Raw genomic sequence first — 24,353 nt, 5'->3', positions numbered from 1 at the left:
TCCTTTTAAAGTGTCCAGTGGTGTCATTCTTACTTAATAATGACAGATTGATCTCCAGCCCTGCCCTCATCAACACCCACACCTGTGTTAATGGAGCAATCACTGAAACGATGTTAGCAGGTCCTTTTAAGACAGGGTTGCAATGATGTTGAAATGTGTTTTGGGGGATAAAGTTCATTTTCTAGGCAAATATTGACTTTGCAAGTAATTGCTGTTAAGCTGATCACTCTTTATAACATTCTGGAGTATATGCAAATTGCCATTTTAAAAACTGAAGCAGTAAACTTTGTAAAAATTTATATTTGTATCATTCTCAAAACTTTTGGCCATGACTGTATTATATTAGGGTCCATTTACACAGAAAGATTATCTGACAGATTATCTGCCAAAGATTTGAAGCCAAAGCCGGGAACAGACTATAAACAGAGATCAGGTCATAAAAGAAAGCCTGAGATTTCTACTCTTTTCAAATCCATTTTCTGCCTTTGGCTTCAAATCTTTGACAGATCAGTGGCGGATTATAATGTGGGCGGTTTGGGCGGCCGCCCGGGGCCCGAGGCTCTGGGGGGCGCATGCCGCCCACATTATTACTGTGCATGAGGTTACACAGCAGCACATCACTTTCGGGGCCCAGTGGGCCCCTGAGTGATGTGCTGCTGTGTCGCGCTGTCCCTGGAGTCCGCGCTCACCGCCCAGCCCAGCCTCACTCCAGGAAGTCTCCCTGCAAGCTCCTGCCCCGCCGCGCTTCATCACCTCAGGGCAATCATGCTCAAGTGAGGTAACGTGTGTGTTAAGATGGGGGTTAAGAGTTAAGATGGGGCCCAGGTGGGAGGTGTGTGGAGGTGGGGGGTTAAGATGGGACCCGGGTGGGAGGTGTGTGGAGGTGGGGAGTTAAGATGGGACCCGGGTGGGAGGTGTGTGGAGGTGGTGGGGGGGGGGGTGTCAGGTGGTGTCGTATGCTTGTATGGAGGGGGTCTGGTGAGGTTGTGTGGAGGTGGGGGGATAGGAGTCAGGTGGGGAAGTGTGTGTGTTTGTGGGGGGGGGGGGGGCAGGCAGGAGTACAGCATTGGAGTACAACTCCTATCATGGTAGTTGCTGTCAGCAAATGATGGGGAAGTGGTCCAGAATCAGCTAATTCAGGATAGACTGTGCACAGTAGTATCAGCGCACAGAATTAAAACAGTCCGATATGCTGTTTGTTTGGTGAAGTTTATAACAAACAAACAGCACATAGGACTGTTAATTCTGGACTACTTCCCCATCATTTGCTGACAGCAACTGCCATGATAGGAGTTGTACTCCAATGCTGCTAAAGGGTGATCTTTGCGCTCTTGCTAATACATTCAGTACTTTCATATATATTGTTTTTAATTTCTGTATTTTTTTATTTTAATACATTAATACATGTTCAGTAATTACAATGGTGTTAAAGGACAACTCCCACAAAAATTTTTTTTTGCTCATTTAACACACATTACAAAGTTATATAACTTTGTAATGTGGTTAAATACCCGGCCTGGCCCCCTTCCCCCACTTTCGGACCCCCCACCCCGGAAGTTAAGGAATGTATACATTACCTATTACGATCGTCACGGTCCTCTTCTCCGGGGCGGCATCTGGTGACGACGACGTCAGAGCCGGGGGGCGGTCCGGGTCTTCTTCCTCCTCGGCGTCTTCATGCAAAGTGAATGGGGATGAAAAGGCTGCTGGTGCACATGCGCACCAGCAGCCTTTTCATTGGCTGGAGCGCATCACATGGCTTCCAGCTTGCTCAGCCCTGATTGGCTGAGCTTGCTGGAAGCCATGTGATGCGCTCCAGCCAATGAAAAGGCTGCCGGTGCGCAAGCGCACTGGCAGCCTTTTCCATCCCCTGGACCCGGAAGTTGGAGACATCGCTGGATGGCGGACGGCGGCGACGGAGAGGCGGACGGCGGGCGAATCGAGTGGCGATCGTCACCGGAGAGATGGTGAGTATGGTGTCTGTGTGTGTCTGTGTTTTTTTTTTGGGGGGTCCCGCGGGAGTTGTCCTTTAATGGTGTTTTGGTGTGAAGTATTAATTCTTACCTATTACTTCTGTGACCTAGAGGGCAGGTTTTAATTACTTTGGTTTGGTTAGCTGTGCATAAGGAAATGGCGCTTTCTGCTCCATCTCCATAGCACCAGTCTCCAGCCTTGCCACATAGGATCACATGGTCTCACGCATAGTTACAGTGGGGTGGGGGGCCCAAGCTTGGTGAACCGCCCGGGGCCTATGGTAAAGTTAATCCGCCCCTGTGACAGATAATCTGTCAAATAATCTTTCTGAGTAAATGGACCCTAATATAATACAGTTTTGAGGATTCATCTTGCAACTTTCTAATGACTTCAAAGAACAAACTTTCCTGGTCTTTGCTGACCTGACCTCAGAAGGCGCTGCAGCCATTGTTAGCAAGTTGGAGAACGAGTACCTTTAAGTGCCCACGGGGGGAGAATCCAAGTGTTATACCCAGTGCTACATGGAGGATTTTTGAGATTGCCCCAAGGATAATCTTTCTGTGTAAATGGACTCTTGCAATATGACATTAGTAGAGTCCACCTGGTTGACGTTGAGGGCCATGGAGGACAAGGCCTCTTCTGGAAGGACATGGAGAATGAAGTTACACTTTCCACTCTCCTGCAGAAGGGTACAGTTGTTAGGACTATATAGTGACTGTATAGTGTTGGGTCATGTCTCTGGACACCGCTCATCTTAGATTCTTTTAACGCACAATAAAGTACTGTTGACACTACTTTTTTGACCGTTAAAAAAAACGGATCCGTTTAACGGATGCTGAAAACGCAGTGTGAACCTAGCCTAACCACCAGTTATTAAACTACCTAATGCTCTAAACGTCAACAAGGAGACCAAGGCTGCAGGATAAATGAGTCTCATTGCAGCTCTGTGTAATACTCCTATCCAGGACATTAATAGTTGTTCTAATGGTTTAATGCTATAAGTAAACTGATTCTATTGTTTAGTCCATAACCCATGTATACAATTATATTGCAGTACTGTACCTTATAACATGGGGCACTACAGGGTGAAAATAAAACATGATCTGCAGGGAGAACAATATAAGCCTATACAATTTACTGAAGTATAATCTTATAACCTGCCATCTACTGGTATGAATAATGCAATAAACCAATAAAGAATAAGGAAATATAGAACCTTGTGATAATACGCTGCATATAAGACTGAATTATAAGTTATTAATCAAATGTAAAAAGTCATAGAGCGCAGTATAAACTAACACTGTCTGCAAAAAACAATGGCTGGAGAAGACAGCAGTGACCTGACACTATTATATACTTGACTGCTTAGGCAAATGACTGGAACCAGCAAGCTACTAAGTCCTCTAAAATTTGTTAGCACCAAGTGTTTTGTTACGTGTTTTAAAGGGGTGCTGAGGATGAAGGTGAGTCTCTTACTTTCATCCTCGGTGCTATTCCTGTGTAGTTTGTAGTGTATTTCTGCGTCAGGTAAGGTCGTTTGGATCACCGAGGCAGGAATACCGAATGTACCAATTCCCGTAATACATTTTTTATATATGACCTGGTTGGCGCCAGTAAATAGATCCTGGCCTGGGGCTGCCACCCGGTTTCTTGATATGCTCATACACTGCAGTTAGGCCCAGTGCCCCCAGTGCACAGATATCTCCTCCCCTGGATGACGCGCCTCCTTCACAATCAAGTCTGAAAGGGAGGCGAGCCCAGCGCCCCCAGTAAACCGAGTGGTCCTATTTGCATATTGGGAAACTAGCGCAGATCATGGGAACTGGGCAGCGGTTTGAAAAATTCATAGCGCCACTGGGTTCTACATGACAGTGCCGACCGGATCATATATATATATATAAAAATATATATATATATATATAACAGGTAGCGGTACATTTGTTTTAACCTTTTCAGTAATATGTGCTACAGGGGCTCTCATGAGTAATCAGACCAGGCAGGTAATTTCCATGTTCATCAATGAAGCTTGGCTGCACATAACCCTATTGGGGGATCACTGTTTGTCCTTGCCTTGGAATAGAATGGCAAATTTTGCGGGAATCGGGCCGGGGGTTCAAAGAAAGGACCACGGCACTGGCTTTCCCACATCAGCACCACTCTACCCATGTGCAAAATGTAAAGCGAATGTACTGATGGTATATTCACTTTAAAATAATATATTTTCTCGATAGTTACTGGTCAAAAAGTGTTGCATTTTTTTTAAATCTGACACAGAGGACAATGGCAACAAGGAGAGACAACATCTGGCAGAAGGTCACTTCTTTATAGATTTTATTTAAACTTTTCTACTTATTTTTATTTTTTTTCTTTCATTTTATTGGTTGGGTCTTATGTTTCTTTCTTTCAGTCTCATCCGCCTATACCAAGGTCTCCAAGTAGCCTTGCTGATGATGAGGAGAGTAGTAATGGCCCCAGTTTGCTACATAGAGTCAGGTATTCTATAAAGCTTCTGTCCTGATCAGTCACCAATTTCCAGTAATAAATAAGCAGGAAGACTGAATTACTGATATCTATATGATATTCTGTGTTTTCCAGAGCCCAAATCTCCATCCAACTATGAGCAGAAGGAGGAAAGGTAGTGTATTTTTTTGTAAATCCTGTTATCTGGTTGGTGTTCACGTTATATTGTCACTAGGTGGCAGTATTATTAATATCAGCTCTGCTTTTCTTCTATTCTGTTACTAGGAGACAGGAGCGTCCCATCAAGTTTTATAACCAGACCGAGTTTGAGGATCAGGTATATAATCACAGAACCCCCGTATATCAATGATCTATAGTGTAACTAGCCTTTATACCCCCAAAGGGCAGAAGCAATTGGTGAGGGTCTCAGTACCCAGACCCCACTGATTTAATCTTCTGACTTGTTACTATAATATACCAGAAGATCTCTCATACCATAGCGGTCTTTTATGGTTATGTTTGTCACTTTTAAATATTTTTTCTCCTTTCTTTTTCTGTAGCTTCCATGGATATCAGCTGTAATAAAAGGCTTCCATGAGAACAATTGAGATCGATACACTCTCATCCAGCTATCGAATAGTCTGCGCTTCTGGAGGTGTGTTTTACATCAGGTACTATGTATGAATGTGCTGCTGTGACGTCTCCCATGTGTCCTCCATACTGACAGCTATTATATCCTTCTTTGTCTTCAGAATGACTTAGGCACACAACAATACACAAGATGTGTCATGCCGCCTGTTGAATCATCAACGGAAAATCAGACGATGTCCATGGCTGACTATGGCGGCAATATGGTCAGAAGGCAGAACGCATTCACCCTGAACTGCCTCCCATCATGTATCTCGGATCTGTCTTTAATACAAGCTTTTTCTCCCCCCTAGAATTGGATGATGGAGAGCCTCTCTGGACACTGACAAGCTGGGGTGACAGACACCAGCAAGATGGTTCTCCTAAATGATAACTGAGAACCAAGAATAACCATCATGCACCATCGTCAGCGAGAATAAAGGACTTAGAAAAAATATATGGCTCTTGTTAAATTATATAATGTCATATACTCAGCAATCACCTCTCTATTCATTGTTTATGTACATTTACGTATATTGTTTATTATACATTTTTTAGCTCAGCGTTTAGCAGTGATCCGCAGCTCAACAGAGAATGAATGGAGCTTAGTTATCATAGTACATCCGGGAAATTTCTCTGTGTATCTCCCTTAATGGAGCACAAGACTTCCACTGAAGTCTATTGGAGAAAAATGCCACAGTTTGCCGAAAAAACACCAAACCCTCAGCATGCTGCGTTTGGCAAAAACTTCCACAGAGCTGCAAAAACACCAGAGAGGAGAGAAAAACGCGAAAGAAAAAAAACGCCATGTGTGCAAGGGCAAATCATAAGCTTCCATTGACTTTTAGCTAACATCTGGCAGCTGGGGGTTTTATTCAAAGAACAGATGCAGTGTGAAGCCAGCCTTATATAGTGGGTGTGTATCACTTTAAATAAACTACAAGAACAATATTACAGAAAAAAAGTTGATTATTAATGTATTACATCAGCACAGATCCAAAAATCAGCAACATTCACAAGTTGCTTATAGCATTTCCTTAGGGGTCACAGGTCAGGTGGTCCCAGGCAACATTTATAAACAGGTCACTCCTCTAACAACCAGGCCAGGCGTCCACACGTGACTTCCGGCTCAGGAAGGAAATTTTTCTTGCCATCTCAGAGTTATAGATGCGCTGACACGTCTCATATTTTATCCTCCTTCTCTTGTCACATGGCTTTTCATAATAACGTCTCCTCTTCACTTCTTCAACTATTCCTTCTGTAGTAAGGATCCTGCGGAAAGGAAACAAGAGATGGTGGACTCAACCTACCAAATAACTGCACCAGTTACTGAATAAGCAATCCTGTCTGGTAGGTGGCTACTCCATGGGAATGAGAAGATGGACAAGATGCATCTGTGTGTTCCATGCTTATATAACTAGGTGGCATTGGGGGTCCTGATAATGACTACGCTTACCTTTTCTATCTAATATTGTATTTCTGTATATAATTTCATAATATTTCCTATAATCAATTTATCATCTTACTAATATTATACTATTTTCTCATAACCGTTCTGTTATACTACTGTAAATAATATTAATATCTGAGCCTGCGTTATAAAGCCTGGCAGAACAGCCTCTGCTGCAGATCATCATACAACACGGCTCAGGTGCTGCAGAACATCACACTACAGGTCACAGCTTCTGCAGAACCACACACTACAGGCCACAGCTGCTGCAGAACCTCACACTACAGGCCACAGCTGCTGCAGAACCTCACACTACAGGCCACAGCTGCTGAAGAACCTCACACTACAGAAGCTCACAGATGCTGCAAAAACCTCATACTACACACCAGCTGCTGCAGAACCTCATACTACAGGCCACAGCTGCTACAGAACCTCATACTACAGGCCACAGCTGCTACAGAACCTCATACTACAGGCCACAGCTGCTGCCAAGACCTCATACTACACACCAGCTGTTGCAGAACATCATACTAGAGGCCACAGCTGCAGCAGAACCTCATACTACAGGCCACAGCTGCTGCAGAACATCATACTACAGGCCACAGCTACTGCAGATCATAATACAGGCCACAGCTACTGCAGATCATAATACAGGCCACAGCTGTTGCAGAACCTCATACTACAGGCCACAGCTGTTGCAGAACATCATACTACAGGCCACAGCTGTTGCAGAACCTTACACTACAGGCCACAGCTGTTGCAGAACCTCATACTACAGGCCACAGCTACTGTAGATCATAATACAGGCCACAGCTACTGCAGATCATAATACAGGCCACAGCTACTGTAGAACCTTACACTACAGGCCACAGCTGCTACAGAACATCATAATTCAGGCCACATCTGCTGCAGAACATCACACTACAGGCCACAGCTTCTGCAGAACCTCATACTACAGGCCACAGCTGTTGCAGAACCTCACACTACAGGCCACAGCTGTTGCAGAACCTCACACTACAGGCCACAGCTGTTGCAGAACCTTACACTACAGGCCACAGCTGCTACAGAACATAATACAGGCCACAGTTGCTGCAGATCATAATACAGGCCACAGCTGCTGCAGAACCTCATACTACAGGCCACAGCTGCTGCAGAACCTCATACTACAGGCCACAGCTGCTGCAGAACCTCATACTACAGGCCACAGCTGCTGCAGAACCTCATACTACAGGCCACAGCTACTGCAGAACCTTACACTACAGGCCACAGCTACTGCAGATCATAATACAGGCCACAGCTACTGCAGATCATAATACAGGCCACAGCTACTGCAGATCATAATACAGGCCACAGCTACTGCAGATCATAATACAGGCCACAGCTACTGCAGATCATAAGACAGGCCACAGCTGCTGCAGAACCTCATACTACAGGCCACAGCTGCTGCAGAACCTCATACTACAGGCCACAGCTACTGCAGAACCTTACACTACAGGCCACAGCTACTGCAGATCATAATACAGGCCACAGCTACTGCAGATCATAATACAGGCCACAGCTGTTGCAGAACCTCATACTACAGGCCACAGCTGTTGCAGAACCTTACACTACAGGCCACAGCTGTTGCAGAACCTTACACTACAGGCCACAGCTGTTGCAGAACCTCATACTACAGGCCACAGCTGTTGCAGAACCTCACACTACAGGCCACAGCTGTTGCAGAACCTTACACTACAGGCCACAGCTGCTACAGAACATAATACAGGCCACAGCTGCTGCAGAACCTCATACTACAGGCCACAGCTGCTGCAGAACCTCATACTACAGGCCACAGCTGCTGCAGAACCTCATACTACAGGCCACAGCTGCTGCAGAACCTCATACTACAGGCCACAGCTGCTGCAGAACCTCATACTACAGGCCACAGCTACTGCAGAACCTTACACTACAGGCCACAGCTACTGCAGATCATAATACAGGCCACAGCTACTGCAGATCATAATACAGGCCACAGCTACTGCAGATCATAATACAGGCCACAGCTACTGCAGATCATAATACAGGCCACAGCTACTGCAGATCATAAGACAGGCCACAGCTGCTGCAGAACCTCATACTACAGGCCACAGCTGCTGCAGAACCTCATACTACAGGCCACAGCTACTGCAGAACCTTACACTACAGGCCACAGCTACTGCAGATCATAATACAGGCCACAGCTACTGCAGATCATAATACAGGCCACAGCTACTGCAGATCATAATACAGGCCACAGCTGTTGCAGAACCTCATACTACAGGCCACAGCTGTTGCAGAACCTTACACTACAGGCCACAGCTGTTGCAGAACCTCATACTACAGGCCACAGCTGTTGCAGAACCTTACACTACAGGCCACAGCTGTTGCAGAACCTCATACTACAGGCCACAGCTACTGCAGATCATAATACAGGCCACAGCTACTGCAGATCATATTACAGGCCACAGCTACTGTAGAACCTTACACTACAGGCCACAGCTGCTACAGAACATCATAATTCAGGCCACATCTGCTGCAGAACATCACACTACAGGCCACAGCTTCTGCAGAACCTCATACTACAGGCCACAGCTGTTGCAGAACCTCACACAACAGGCCACAGCTGTTGCAGAACCTTACACTACAGGCCACAGCTGCTACAGAACATAATACAGGCCACAGCTGCTGCAGAACCTCATACTACAGGCCACAGCTGCTGCAGAACCTCATACTACAGGCCACAGCTGCTGCAGAACCTCATACTACAGGCCACAGCTACTGCAGAACCTTACACTACAGGCCACAGCTGCTACAGAACCTCATACTACAGGCCACAGCTGTTGCAGAACCTCATACTACAGGCCACAGCTGTTGCAGAACCTCATACTACACACCAGCTGCTGCAGAACCTCATACTACAGGCCACAGCTACTGCAGATCATAATACAGGCCACAGCTGTTGCAGAACCTCATACTACAGGCCACAGCTACTGCAGATCATAATACAGGCCACAGCTACTGCAGATCAGAATACAGGCCACAGCTACTGTAGAACCTTACACTACAGGCCACAGCTGCTACAGAACATCATAATTCAGGCCACATCTGCTGCAGAACATCACACTACAGGCCACAGCTTCTGCAGAACCTCATACTACAGGCCACAGCTGTTGCAGAACCTCACACAACAGGCCACAGCTGTTGCAGAACCTTACACTACAGGCCACAGCTGCTACAGAACATAATACAGGCCACAGCTGCTGCAGAACCTCATACTACAGGCCACAGCTGCTGCAGAACCTCATACTACAGGCCACAGCTGCTGCAGAACCTCATACTACAGGCCACAGCTACTGCAGAACCTTACACTACAGGCCACAGCTGCTACAGAACCTCATACTACAGGCCACAGCTGTTGCAGAACCTCATACTACAGGCCACAGCTGTTGCAGAACCTCATACTACACACCAGCTGCTGCAGAAACTCATACTACAGGCCACAGCTACTGCAGATCATAATACAGGCCACAGCTGTTGCAGAACCTCATACTACAGGCCACAGCTACTGCAGATCATAATACAGGCCACAGCTACTGCAGATCAGAATACAGGCCACAGCTACTGTAGAACCTTACACTACAGGCCACAGCTGCTACAGAACATCATAATTCAGGCCACATCTGCTGCAGAACATCACACTACAGGCCACAGCTTCTGCAGAACCTCATACTACAGGCCACAGCTGTTGCAGAACCTCACACTACAGGCCACAGCTGTTGCAGAACCTCATACTACAGGCCACAGCTGTTGCAGAACCTCATACTACACACCAGCTGCTGCAGAACCTCATACGGCAGGCCACAGCTGCTGCAGAACCTCATACTACAGGCCACAGCTGCTGCAGAACCTCATACTACAGGCCACAGCTGCTGCAGAACCTCATACTACACACCAGCTGCTGCAGAACCTCATAATACAGGCCACAGCTGCTGCAGAACCTCATACTACAGGCCACCGCTGTGTACTGGACACACAATGGCTACACCGCTGTCTATGGTCACCCAGCTTTCCCAGGGTCAGAGAAGAGATGTAAGCGGAGGATCTGAGCACTTATAGTAGCAGGATATCTGTCCCGGTCTCCGCTCATTCACCTGTTCAGCGTCTTATAAGCGGCGTCCACGTTTCCGTTCTGCACCATCACCGTCCGGGCGATAAACTTCAGATGATTGGCCATCACGTGCCCCTGTGTACCATAGAGACTTATGTATTACTCAGCATTAACAGGTCACGCTGGGACTTGTAGTTCTATTACAGGCAGGAGAAGGGAATACAGTCACATGATACAGGAACTACAAGGACACTATCACTACTACTGCTGCCTGGGCCTCCTACCCCACTACAGTATACACAGATATCCCAGCTTACTTATATATACACGCTCAAGGTTAGAGGGACTATCCAGGCATCCTTCACACGCTGCCGGGCCCACTATGACAGCAAGGCATGCCGGAAGTTGTAGTCGCACAGCTAGGCATGTCGGGAAATGTAGTTTTGAGTCGCGCATGCTCTCTGCCTACAGCTCTGTCATAAAGACCAGCATGCTTCGCACTTACCTGAAGCTGTTACTGGTGGAACCCCCAGACCAGTGCAGCCTCTCTCCGCCTCAAACAGCACCCGCCATCCCAACTTCAAAGTCCTGCAATACAACGCAGGTCACTCTAGGCCCCGCCCCTTGTCATCTGCCTACCAATCAGGTCTAATATGAATGAAGAGTGTACTGGCGCCATCTCCTGGAGAAAAGGAGGTACTGCATGATCCGCTAGTATAACACAGGTTAGCATAGGGATCCCTCTGGCATTATCTGTCATAGCACTGTGTAAAGGAAAGAAAATAAAGTCTTCTTTTTATCTAATATAATCTGTGATTGCTTATTTAAAGGGGAACCCTCTGCCCTTTCTTTCAGGAAACTACTTTATAAGTAACCTGTCAGTATAGAACAGAGGCAGCACACTATCTGTCATGATGGACAGGTTATTCCCTATGCACAGTGATAGGGAGAACCCCGCCAATCATAAGCAGATGGGTGGGAGATCTCTAGCAGGGTCTCTTTTCATACCTGCAGTATTTACGCCCCCGTGTGCCAGTTATTCTTGCAGGTTTGCATTGCAAAGGGTAAAAGCTGCAACTACAGCAGGTGCCCAGCAATTATGTCCAGCCTCCGCAGTGTCAGCTCTCTTATTGCTGCTGTGTGAGTTGCACTGCAAAGGGTCTCAATAAGTTTTTGTCACCAGGGGTGTAACTAGGATTCACGGGGCCCCATAGCAAGAAATTTTAAAGGGGAACTCCGGATAAGAAAAACTTGTTTTCTATTTAGGGTGCATTCACACGTACAAGATCTGTAGCAGATTTGATGGCCTAGAATTGATTTGCTTTGCAGATCCTGTACGTGTGAACACACCCTAAAAGTGCATTAAAAGTTATATAGATGTGTCTATACAATGTATTACCGTATCTTTGCTGTTCTGCAACACTGGTAGCTGATAGAAATCCAGGAAGTGAAAAGAATGGCCCCTGTGCCAATTCACATTGTCTCCTGCTACTTCTGCTATCCCACCTTAGGAACAAATCTTCCATGCCTCTGTCTCACATTGTGTTTGTTTGCTGAGCACAGGCTGATGATACAGACAGGGAGCAGGGCGTGATGTCACAGGAGGCGCGGCTGGATCCCCCAATCCCCTGAGTGATCCACCATCTCTGAATGGCTAGAAGCAGCTCCTGCACTAATTTTACTGATTGTGATGGGTAGGGGACTGTGATGATCAGCTGAGGAAAAGCATTGCATTCTGGGAACTGCTCAACTAGGAAGGACAGAAACACAATACAGAACAAACCCCCCCTCTACCTGGAGTTCCCCTTTAAGGGCCCCCCTCCCTTATGCACAACACAAAGCACTGTGCATATATATATATATATATATATATATATATATATAGTATATGCTCTGTGATGTGGCCAACAAAAATTAAATCTATTGTGGCAGAATCCTGACTGCAGCCACAAGAGTGACTGGCAGAGCAGAGAGCCAATGGCTGCTTGCTATGACAGTCCACTGTTTTTATACCTATACCGGCCCATTAGGAGCCTTATGGTTAAATACATAGGTGCAGGAGCAGACTACCTTCTGCTTAACCCCTTATGTACTGCAGTGTGTAAGTGATCCAAAGCTCAGAAGACAATGAGATATTGCTTTACTGCTTGTGCACTGTTAACCCCTGACCTCTGCACAGAGCTCTGCACATTTTCCTTTCCTACTTGTTTGCAGCAGCTGGAGAACAGAGGTCAGAGGTTATCAGTGCAGTGAAGCAAAGATCTCTGTCTTCTGCTTGTTAATCCTTTTTTGTGTTGCAGCATGTAAGTAAACATTGGGTCACTTACACATTACAGTGCATAAGGGGTTAAGCAGAAGGACACACGTCTTACCTTCTCCCTTGGGCCCCCCTACTGCACGGGCCTCATAACAACTGCCTACCCTGCCTCTATGGTAGCTACGTCACTGTCTGTCACCCACATAACCTGGAATCAGCCTAGGGTGATTTTACCATCAGCAAGGTCTGCTGGGCGGATGCTGCTGGGCTCAATAGAGTTTGAAGAGTGGTCTCTTGTGGGCAGACAGGTAGGAGCAGTCACTCAGGTGAATGCTGATAAAGATGAGGGCGAGAAGGGGTGACATTATACACAATATATGGAGTCAAGGATTCCAGTCCCGTACATCTAGGCACCATGACGGCCAATCCAGGCTGTGCCACCCTGCAGATCAGCTATTGATGACCTTTCCTGTGGATAGCCATCAATTACTTTTTCCTGGCAAAGCCCATTAATGTACATCAGCTATATGACAATGCATGGCAGGAGTTGTAATGTATTGAAATGTATCTTACCATGTCAATTTGAGTGAATGTGAGCTAAATATTCTCCATGTTGTACTATATATAGTAATGTCAGTCATGGAGATCTATCATCTGATCCTCTGCGGTATTCCACTGTAGTCTAAAAGCCAGTAAAAAGATGTTTTAAAATTATATAGCTATATGGACCCCCTATTGTACTAAACTGCACATGCCCAAGGACGTCCCTTTACTTCAGCTATTCACAGCCAAATTGTTGGAACTGTATTGGACCAAGACTGGGCCTAACTGTTAGAAATGATTTTATAATGAAGAGACTGCTTGCTATACTGTTACATATAGGGAATACCTAAATGATCATGAAAAGCTCCAACTGGGACCCCCACAATCTGAAGTAAGGGGACTTGAGACTCCTGTCAGAGTAGAGTGGCAAAACACTCAAGTGTATCACCTCTCTATTCCTTTCCTATGAAAGCCCCAGGGTCTCTGTCAAAATGAGGTTTGGGAAATACATTGTGACACTCTACTTGACTATCTTCAAAACTTCATTCTAACAGCAGACTTGAGTTGAGTCTCCATTTTCGAGTGTTTGATAGTTATCCCCTATCCAAGGGAGTTGGGACAGCACTTTTAATGACAGAGCTTACAGTGTGTCAGTACTGAGCATGCTCAGGATTTACCTGTCCCCATATGGGATATATGTGTAGTGACAGATCTTACAGTGTGTCAGTACTGAGCATGCTCAGGATTTACCTGTCCCCATATGGGATATATGTGTAGTGACAGAGCTCACAGTGTGTCAGTACTGAGCATGCTAAGGATTTACCTGTCCTCCATATGGGATATATGTGTAGTGACAGAGCTTACAGTGTGTCAGTACTGAGCATGCTCAGGATTTACCTGTCCCCATATGGGATATATGTGTAGTGACAGAGCTTACAGTGTGTCAGTACTGAGCATGCTCAGGATTTACCTGTCCCCATATGGGATATATGTGTAGTGACAGAGCTTACAGTGTGTCAGTACTGAGCATGCTCAGGATTTACCTGTCCCCATCAGTGGCGGTCTTTGGCACCAAGCACACCAAGCGATCGCTTGGGGCCCCCACCATCCAGGGGGGCCCCCACGTCCCGCTCTTGTGCTCAAGACCACTGGACAGGGCTGCTGCCATTTGAACTGTAACTATGAGCACACGTAATGGGGTATATACTACTGGGGACAACACACAGCGGTCTATTGTTTTGGAACGCGTGTCGAGGGGGGGGCCCCAGACATAACTTCGCTTGGGGCCCCAGAAATGCCAAGACCGCCCCTGGTCCCCATATGGGATATATGTGTAATGACAGAGCTTACAGTGTGTCAGTACTGAGCATGCTCAGCATTTACCTGTCCCCCATATGGGATATATGTGTAGTGACAGAGCTCACAGTGTGTCAGTACTGAGCACGCTTAGGATTTACCTGTCCTCCATATGCAGGGGTGATTCTAGCCTCTCTGCTGCCCGAGGCGAACTATAGGATGACGCCCCCCCCCCCCCCCCCCCCCCCGTCGTCCACCCTACACATAGAAATAGGCTTTCATGTCAAACCACAGTCATTTTATTTCTTGTGTTATGGCAAGGATTATTAAATAAAGAAGTTTAAAGAATAATACTGACTGTACTCTCTCAGGAACAGAGATCTGCGGGGCAAAGACTCTGGGATAGTTCTGAATACTTTCTTGACATCGACAGGCACAATCAAGGTTTCCGGCCAGGGGCGTAGCTAGGGGTTCAGCCTAGGGGGGGCGAGTGAGGCTGAGTGGGCCCCCAACCAACGTTACCCATAGGGAACCCCAGCAGGTGACAAGGATTTTTTTGAATAATAAAGGGAATATTCTTCTACATTTCTTATAGTGAATAAGGATACAGAGCCGTGTAAGAGGCTTCTACATCTGGAATATAGAACCACAAAAAAAGTAAAAGGGCTTAACATTAGAAAAATATAGCTACCTTCTTCCACAGACAGCACCACTCTTGTCCTCAGTTTGATTCTCCTGGTGGCTGCAACCTGTGGGTGACAACCATCAGCCCTGAAGTTCCAGCAATACATCTGTCTACAGCGGCAGGTATCGGAGGATTGTACTACTGTACTACAACTCCCAGCATACCCTGAGGGCTGCAGACTGTCAACCTGGAGCCCCCCTTCCTCGACCAAGTGCATGCTACTGGTATATATATATATGGTATTACCAATAATACCAGTATACAAGGGGGAAATATCGCCACAACCACTACCATCACCACCATATTGTTACTGACTAAATCCTCTATACTAAATCCAATAAAACACAGTACCAGATTACAAGTAACAAATAACACCACTACTTACTGACTAATACCAGCACATACCGACTAATACCAGCACATACCGACTAATACCAGCACATACCGACTAATACCACCACATACCGACTAATACCAGCACATACTGACTAACACCACTGCTGCAACTGAATAATCCACTGTACACAGAGCAATATCACCTCTTCAAGTCATTTAGCAGTAGCCCCAGCTCTACACAGGCTCTACACACCATATACATTACAGTGCAGATATATTTAGTGACTCACAGGTGACGTCTTCTCTGATCGGAGTTCTTCCCTTTTCATTTTCTCCTCCATCCGTCCTGGGCCGTTATGAGAACTTCTCCGAGCCACGAATCCACAGAATCTGCCAGACATACATATTAGGCTCCACACTCTTGACACCATCTCCATCTCTCTACACACTGCACATCTGTATTGGCCCCTTTACACCCTTGTTTAGTGGGTAGCCCTGACTCTTATAGATGGCTCCCCCCTGTATTGCCCCCTTATAGATGCCCCCCCCTGTATTACCCCCTTATAGATGGCTACCCCTGTATCCCCCCCCCTTATAGATGGCTCCCCTCCCCTGTATCCCCCCCTTATAGATGGCTTCCCTCCCCTGTATCCCCCCTTATAGATGACTCCTCCTGTATTCCCCCCTTATAGATGGCTCCCCCCCCTGTATCCCCCCCCCTTATAGATGGCTTCCCTCCCCTGTATCCCCCCTTATAGATGGCTCCTCCTGTATTCCCCCCTTATAGATGGCTTCCCTCCCCTGTATCCCCCCTTATAGATGACTCCTCCTGTATTCCCCCCTTATAGATGGCTCCCCCCCCCTGTATCCCCCCCCCTTATAGATGGCTTCCCTCCCCTGTATTCCCCCTTATAGATGGCTCCCCCCCTGTATCCCCCCCTTATAGATGGCTCCTCCCCTGTATCCCCCCCCTTATAGATGGCTCCCCTCCCCTGTATCCCTCCCTTATAGATGGCTCCCCCCCTGTATCCCCCCTTATAGATGGCTCCCCCCCCCTGTATCCCCCCCCCCTTATAGATGGCTTCCCTCCCCTGTATTCCCCCTTATAGATGGCTCCCCCCCTGTATCCCCCCCTTATAGATGGCTCCTCCCCTGTATCCCCCCCTTATAGATGGCTCCTCCCCTGTATCCCCCCCCCTTATAGATGGCTCCCCTCCCCTGTATCCCTCCCTTATAGATGGCTCCCCCCCTGTATCCCCCCTTATAGATGGCTCCCCTCCCCTGTATCCCTCCCTTATAGATGGCTCCCCCCCTGTATCCCCCCTTATAGATAGCTTCCCTCCCCTGTATTCCCCCCTTGTAGATGGCTCCCCCCCTGTATCCCCCCTTATAGTTTGCGCCCTGCACAGCAGATTAAAAAAAACTAACACACAACTCACCTACCAGCGCTCCCCCGTCGCTGCTGTCCTCTCTTCTGCCCCCAGCTGATGCGTCCCTCCCTGGGGGATTCCCGGGCAGCGCACACATCCGGAAGCTGAGTGTGCGCCCAGGCCGGGACTTCCGGTACAGGAAGTCCCAGCGACGCGCACTAAGGTTCCTGATACGTGCGCTCCCTGGGAATCCCCCAGGGAGCGACGCATCAGACAGGGGCAAGATTGCCTCTTGCGGCCGCAAGCAAGACCGTGCTTGCGGTCGCAAGAGAGGCATAAAGGAGGGGGTGGGCTCGGCGGTTCGGGGGGCGTGTGCGGATGCGGAGCGCAGCCTCTTGTGGCTGGAGGCATAACGCTGCCTCCGGCCACAAGAATGATTGACACAGCCAGGAGCCAATGGCTCCTGATGCTGTGTCAATCACATCCTGGCCCAGTCGGAACTGTATGCGCTCATTAGGAGTGCGAGCGCATACAGTTCCGGCCACTACTGACGTGTTAATGCTGTCTGCAAAAGCAATAGCTTTTGCAGACAGCATTAACTGTCTAAGACCTCAGTGGGCCCCTGTCTGAGTGGGCCCGGGGGCGACCGCCCCCCTTGCCCCCCACCAAATTTTGCTACTGTTTCCGGCCAAACTCTCACAACACTGAAAAGACAAAGAAGACACATAAGTAGACTGAGTACACCATGCAGATTCTTTTAGGCACTAACTTCCAATTCCAAAGGGATTCTCTTGTCCTTTTTAGGAGGTTTTATCATTGTAAGCATATTACAAAGTGCCCTTCTTCTTGCATCCCCAACAATCAGCTGTAGCTTTTGGGGAAGCCTGGGAGCATGTGTTCTATTTGTCTACAGCAGCAACCATAGAGAAAGTTAGGTACTACTTAGCGTCTATTAGTGAATGCTCTGTGTAATGCATCACAGACCCTCCAAAGATGGAGAGACTGTTTGTAGCTGTTCTTTACTGTTGACAATGTCATAAAACACAAAACTGGTATAACAACCACTGTAGCAAATTACAAGGTATCAAGAATACTACTTACTGTCCTCTCTTAGAATGGAAGATCAACAAGGCCACAACAATAAAATCTATTCAAAACACTTTCTTGACATCAATGGGTGTTACATGAAGGTCTCTGCCCAAGCTCTGAAAAAGAGAAGAAAACTGTATTAAAAATCACTAAAATGCATAATGTAAGTAACTACCTCATGCAGATTCTTAGGCTGCATGCACACATCCGTTTTTTTCTATCTGTTTAAACAGATAAGTATCCGTTTTCTATGCATTTAAATGGCAACACATCCGTTAAAACGGATACTTATCCATTTAAACGGATAAAAAAAACGGATGTGTGTATGCAGCCTTAGAGGTTCTAACTTCTAATTAAAAATGAATTCTCTTGTCTGGACAGTCTGCACTTGTTTTGCACTGTAAGCATATTACAAACGGCCCTCCTGCTTGTACCTCCAACAATCAGCTTGTACTCTCTTCAGATGACAGATCAACAGAACAGCAACAATGAAAAGAATTCAACACCATCTTGATGTCAACGGGCATTACATCAAGGTCTCCAACCAAGCTCCTAAAACACTCTGTAAAAGAAAAAAAAAAAAGAAAAATTCACTAGAATCCATAAATAAAGTAATTCATTACACAATGCCAGTCCCTTTTAACGTCTGCATAGGCCAAATCCCAATACTTATGTGTGGTAAACAGATACCTCAAAGAAAAAATGGCTAACAATCAGTGGCTAACAACCATAGTTTTCTTTCACAAACTGTGCTATTCAGTATTGTGACTCATATTCAATTAAATAAACGGAGCAGAGTTGTAATAAGACACAAGATAGGGGCGTGTAGAAAGCAGCTATGTTTTTGTAACCATGACTAACACCTTTAAAATAAATTCTAGTGGAAAAGATAATGAGGTATTCAGTATACGTGATCCATCTTTCCCTCACCATCTTCTGTCAAGAAATGGTTCTCCATACACATTAAAAAAGTTTTAGAGTCCTGCCAAAATTTGTGAACTCTTCTAACTTTCTAATGTGTATGAAGACCCGACTTTTAAGGAAATACTAGATATTATTCAGTATAGTATACATTTAAGCAGTGTAACACTGTATAAAAACAGTTTCAAACTTACTGGTGTAGTAGAAAATCTTCTCCACAACTCGTTAAACTGCAGATCAATGTTTCCCTTGGAACTTGATAAATATTCAAAACTGAAATGGAACCCAACCAAAAACATAACTATGGTAACAAAGTAATTTACATGATGGGTGCTTTGCGAGCCTTTTGAGATGCAAATGCATGAATTGCATTCTCCAGATCCAATTTATAGGCAAGTTCATGTTCAATTGAAATTGTTGCTAACCCAACAAGTCGCTCTTGTGTCATGGTTGAGCGTAGGTATGTTTTGATAAGCTTCAACTTAGAGAAACTGCGCTCACCACTAGCAACAGTCACTGGCAGTGAAAGGAGAATTCTGAGAGCAATGTAAGTGTTTGGAAAGATGGTGCACATTTTGCTTTGGCAGATAAACTCCAGAAGACTCTTTGGAGTGTGACAATTTTCAGGAACGTATCTGGAAAGTGATTTCAGTTCATAACACAGGTCAGCTCCATCAATGTCACGCAGATGATCATGTGAAAGTCGTTTTTCAAGTTTATCACACCGCTCTTGAAGGTCTTCTGGCATCCAATCCTTTATTTCTTTGACATTATAGAGGAATGCAAATACATTGCTGTGTTCTTTCAGTTGCAGAAATCGATCTTCAACAGACTGTATAGCACAGTCAAGGATCTGATTAAAGAACCCGATCCTGAATAGTTCCTTCGGATCTGTGATCGGTTCGTCTTGGGACTCATATTCAAAATGGGTCTTTTTGCGGCGCATTCTATGTGCCTGCACAGGTGGAAAGTCTGCTTCAATTTCCAGGTCTTGCGCTAAGCTCTGTGCACTTTTCAGAACATTTTCAAACTGTTCTTCTGAGCGGTAACTCTGCAAGTATAATTTTGTTTTTTCCAATTGTTCCACTGCCCCAGAAATATCTAACTCAATTTCTTGAAGTTTTTTACTTGAAATGTTAATTTCAAATAAAATGTCAAACCACATAACTAGTCCACACAAAAAAGAAAAGTTACAAATATTCTTCTGGATGCCCTTAACTTCTGCAATTGTCTTAGCAAGAGCAGTTCCTTGTAGAGTGCCGTCTTCTGTAATTTCAGTAAGTGCATCGCTGATTTTTACAATTTGGTTGCGGACAGCCTTCACCGCGGCTCTCCCATCTCGTGGTACTCAACGGTTTCAAAGAAAGGGAATGTTGTGATGCTCCAATATGATGCTGAAGAATGGACCATCGATGGGTGGAGACAGAGAAAAAGACATAAAGGCTTTGAATAGTATTGAAAAAACTCACAGCTTCTACACAAACCGATGCGGCATCACTTACTACCAGGTTTAAAGTGTGCGAATTGCAAGGAACATAGAAGGCCCGTGGGTTTATTTGTCGCACACGTGCTTGTACCCCACTGATACGACCTTTCATGTTGGAGCCATTATCATAACCTTGTCCTCGCATGTCTTCGATATCAATGTTATTTTCCTGAAGACATTGCAAGAGCACTTTTGTCATGCCAGCTCCTGTTGAGTCATCTATTTCGATGAACCCCAAAAAGTGTTCTTGTATCTTTACCTCAGCTGGTTGATTTCCTGTGCTTTCTTTGACTGTAACAAAATGTACCATCGAAGTCATTTGCTCTTTATGGCTTATGTCGGGAGTGCAGTCCAGAATTACAGAATAGTATTTAGCTGCAGATAACTGTGCAATAATTTTTTCCTTTATTTGTGTCGCCAATAAATGAATTATTTCATTTTGAACCATACTTCCCAGGTAGTGGGTATGAATGGTATGGTTTTTGATCCGCTTGAGATGTTTTTCAAGGACTGAATCAAACTCTGCTATCGCCTCCACAAATTTAAGGAAGTTTCCATTATTTGATTCAGAAAGTTTTTGAGATCTTCCACGAAACGCAAGGTTTTGCACTGCCATTGTTCTGATTACAACAATCAGGCGTTTTAAGACATTTCTCCAATGCTGGGTTTCAGAAGAAATGAGTTCTTTGTTTGTGTCTTCAATGGTAAGCTGCAACTTCAGTCTAGTTTCCAAGTCTTTCCATTTCAGGAAATCTCTCTCGTGGTAGCTTGTCCTTTCGTGGGTAGACAAATTTCTCGACAAATTTTTCCAGTCGCTTGTCCCAGTAGAGCAAAGTACGGATACAATACTTTTAGGTGGAAACAGCTTGCAGCAAAAGCAATATACAGAATTGTGGGTTGTTGAGTACATTAGCCATTGCCTTTCTGCTAATTCTCGGTTAGGCAGTTCTCTTGTATAATGTCTTCGGTCAAATCTTCTGTTATTTTTGTCCTTGGGAAATTTAAAAGACATAACTTGCTGTGGACCATTCAAAACAAGAAATTCTCTCAATTTCTTTTCCATTTTGGGCCATAAACCAGGATCTTGTAGAAGTGAATTGCTGAATCCCGAACTAGGGTCAAACTCTGTTTGGCCCTCTGTATTTTCATCATCGCTTCCTTGTTCTTCAACTTGCACATCCATTTGTGATGCTGCTGTTGTAACTGCCCTTTCTCTATCTTCCACATCTATTTCTGGTGTAGATACAGTCTCTAGTAATTCACCTGCGGCTCCTGTCATTTGTTCTTCAGGTGCACATGACAACTGGGAAGATGGTGATGTAGGTCTGGACGTTTCTTCAGTTTCTACCTGACTGGTAGATGTAATACTTGTACTTGGTACAACTTCTGGGTCATTGGTTTCACCTGCGCTTTGGCCTACAGAGGACGTATGTATTTCTGGGGAAAAGAACTTTCGGATTGCTCCTTTTTGTTTGGCAAGAGCTGCCTCCCTGGCTTCTCTCTTCTTTCTGTAAGCTGCTCCAGAAAGCTGTTTCCGTCCATCAGACATTATTAGATTTTCTATATACAGCAATATTCTGAGGGAGTAAAAGTATATATATATATATATATATATATATATATATATATATATTTTATATAGTATACATAGTATTTAGAGCCAGGCTGGCAGGCTCCCTCTATGTCCTCATATAATAATAGAAAGATGTGGTATGGTTGTAGAAGACGGCACTCTGTCAGGTTGATGTAGCTTGTGGTAGGACTTGCCCCAGAACAATGGTAGAATAGATCCCGGCACACATCAAGTTGAATTCTGCTAAGTTTATTGGTGCAGTGTATACAGGAGGACGCGTTTCAGCTAGATAGCCTTCATCAGTTCATGGAGCTGATGAAGCCTATCTAGCCGAAATCCTCCTGTATACACTGCACCAATAAACTTAGCAGAATTCAACTTGATGTGTGCCGGGATCTATTCTACCACTCATATAATAGAAAGATCCCCCAATCTGTACTCTCATATAGTAGATAAGCCCATTGTGCCTCCATATATAGAGGATAGACGCTCTCTGTGCCTAACCAATCAGATATAGTAATTAAAACCCCCTCTGTGTCTCCATACAATAGTTAAGCCCTCTCTGCCCTCCATTACACAGAGAAATGTGTAGCCAATGGTGGATACAGGTGGACAGGTTTAGTCTATGTTCACACAATGTAAATTATCAATTAATCAAGGCTGTTGTTGAAATTTGAAACAATGGCCATGATTAAGTGATCATTTACATTGTGCTGCAGACAATGGAATCCTGGCCGGAGTGTATACACATATACACTGCGGCCGGGAATTGCAAGTGGCTGCAACGAAAACTGACACGTCAGTTCTGTTTAGCTGCTATTCATGGAATAGCGGCCGCACAAGCCTGACAGTTCACACAATGGAGAGTGCGGCTCCGGCTGCACTCTACATTATGTGCAATGGTGAATTGGGATGCAGGTGCATCCGCATCCCAATTCAACAGAAATGATGATCATCCGGCTGGTACTGACCCTGGCCGTTCTGTGACACAGCTGGGTCACAGAACGGTCGGTGTCTTACCCTGTGTGTGAACCCGGCCTTAAAGTGCACAAGTGACAAGTGAGCTGATTGCTGGTCATGTAACATGGGGCCATATCTGATTAGGCAGAGAATTGCTCTGTGTTATAGACATTTATGGTGTCATTATCCTCTACTAAATGACTGGTTTATGTTAGTGTTCCCCAATCTGTTTGCCCCCAGCTGTAGTAAAACTCTCATAGCTGGAACTATAAGGCCGGGCTCACACTGAGCAAAACTAGCGGAATTGTCCGCCGCGGAATGCCGTTAGCCTCCCTCTCATAATGGGAGTCTATAGGAAGCGCGTGCTCCTGCTCTGTCCACGCCGAAGAATGAACATGTTCATTCTTCAGCGCGGAGAGACGCTGTGAGAACAGCAGCGCGCACCTCCCATAGACTCCCATTATGAGAGGGAGGCTAACGGCATTCCGCGGCGGACAATTCTGCCGCGGAACTCCGCTAGTTTTGCTCAGTGTGAACCCGCCTAACTCCCATCCCGACCTCACAGCTGCAGCTACAACTCCCACCCTGACCTCATAGCGGCAACTACAACTCCTATCCTGACTTCATAGCTGCAGCTACAACTCCTATCCTGACCTCATAGCGGCAGCTACAACTCCTATCCTGACCTCATAGCTGCAGCTACAACTCCTATCCTGACCTCATAGCGGCAGCTACAACTCCTATCCTGACCTCATAGCGGCAGCTACAACTCCTATCCTGACCTCATAGCTGCAGCTACAACTCCCACCCTGACCTCATAGCTGCAGCTACAACTCCTATCCTGACCTCATAGCTACAGCTACAACTCCCACCCTGACCTCATAGCGGCAGCTACAACTCCTATCCTGACCTCATAGCTACAGCTACAACTCCTATCCTGACCTCATAGCGGCAGCTACAACTCCTATCCTGACCTCATAGCGGCAGCTACAACTCCTATCCTGACCTCATAGCTACAGCTACAACTCCTATCCTGACCTCATAGCTGCAGCTTCAACTCCTATCCTGACCTCATAGCTACAGCTACAACTCTTATCCTGACCTCATAGCTGCAGCTACAACTCCTATCCTGACCTCATAGCGGCAGCTACAACTCCTATCCTGACCTCATAGCTGCAGCTTCAACTCCTATCCTGACCT

At 45.8% G+C, this 24,353-nt stretch overlaps 1 protein-coding gene across 2 annotated transcripts; it reads right to left on the bottom strand.

Moving 5' to 3' along the window:
• Positions 1-5,966: 5,966 nt before the first annotated feature.
• MRPS21 (mitochondrial ribosomal protein S21) lies at positions 5,967-11,240 on the bottom strand. Of its 2 annotated transcripts, none has more exons than XM_069949905.1 (3): positions 11,143-11,240; positions 10,681-10,772; positions 5,967-6,333 (listed from the first exon to the last, which is right to left on the bottom strand). In XM_069949905.1, the coding sequence occupies exons 2-3, from the start codon at positions 10,761-10,763 to the stop codon at positions 6,153-6,155; spliced, it is 264 nt and encodes an 87-aa protein (XP_069806006.1). In that variant the 5' UTR covers positions 10,764-10,772; positions 11,143-11,240; the 3' UTR covers positions 5,967-6,152. The 2 variants fall into 2 exon arrangements, with proteins under 2 accessions (XP_069806006.1, XP_069806005.1); XM_069949904.1 differs by lacking the exon at positions 11,143-11,240 and adding an exon at positions 10,955-11,060.
• Between the last annotated feature and the right edge of the window lie 13,113 nt (positions 11,241-24,353).

The sequence above is a fragment of the Dendropsophus ebraccatus genome, chromosome 13 (genome assembly GCF_027789765.1).
Source record: "Dendropsophus ebraccatus isolate aDenEbr1 chromosome 13, aDenEbr1.pat, whole genome shotgun sequence".
Classification (NCBI taxonomy): domain Eukaryota; kingdom Metazoa; phylum Chordata; class Amphibia; order Anura; family Hylidae; genus Dendropsophus; species Dendropsophus ebraccatus.
This window is presented reverse-complemented; position numbering and strand designations above follow the sequence as displayed.

Bases quoted from the DNA above. Each gene is read 5' to 3' on its own strand.
- MRPS21 (XM_069949905.1), bottom strand. From the start codon at position 10,763: ATGGCCAATCATCTGAAGTTTATCGCCCGGACGGTGATGGTGCAGAAC. The intron at 6,334-10,680 runs GTGAATGAGCGG...TCCTTTCCGCAG, and splicing joins GCTTATAAGACGCTGAACAG to GATCCTTACTACAGAAGGAA.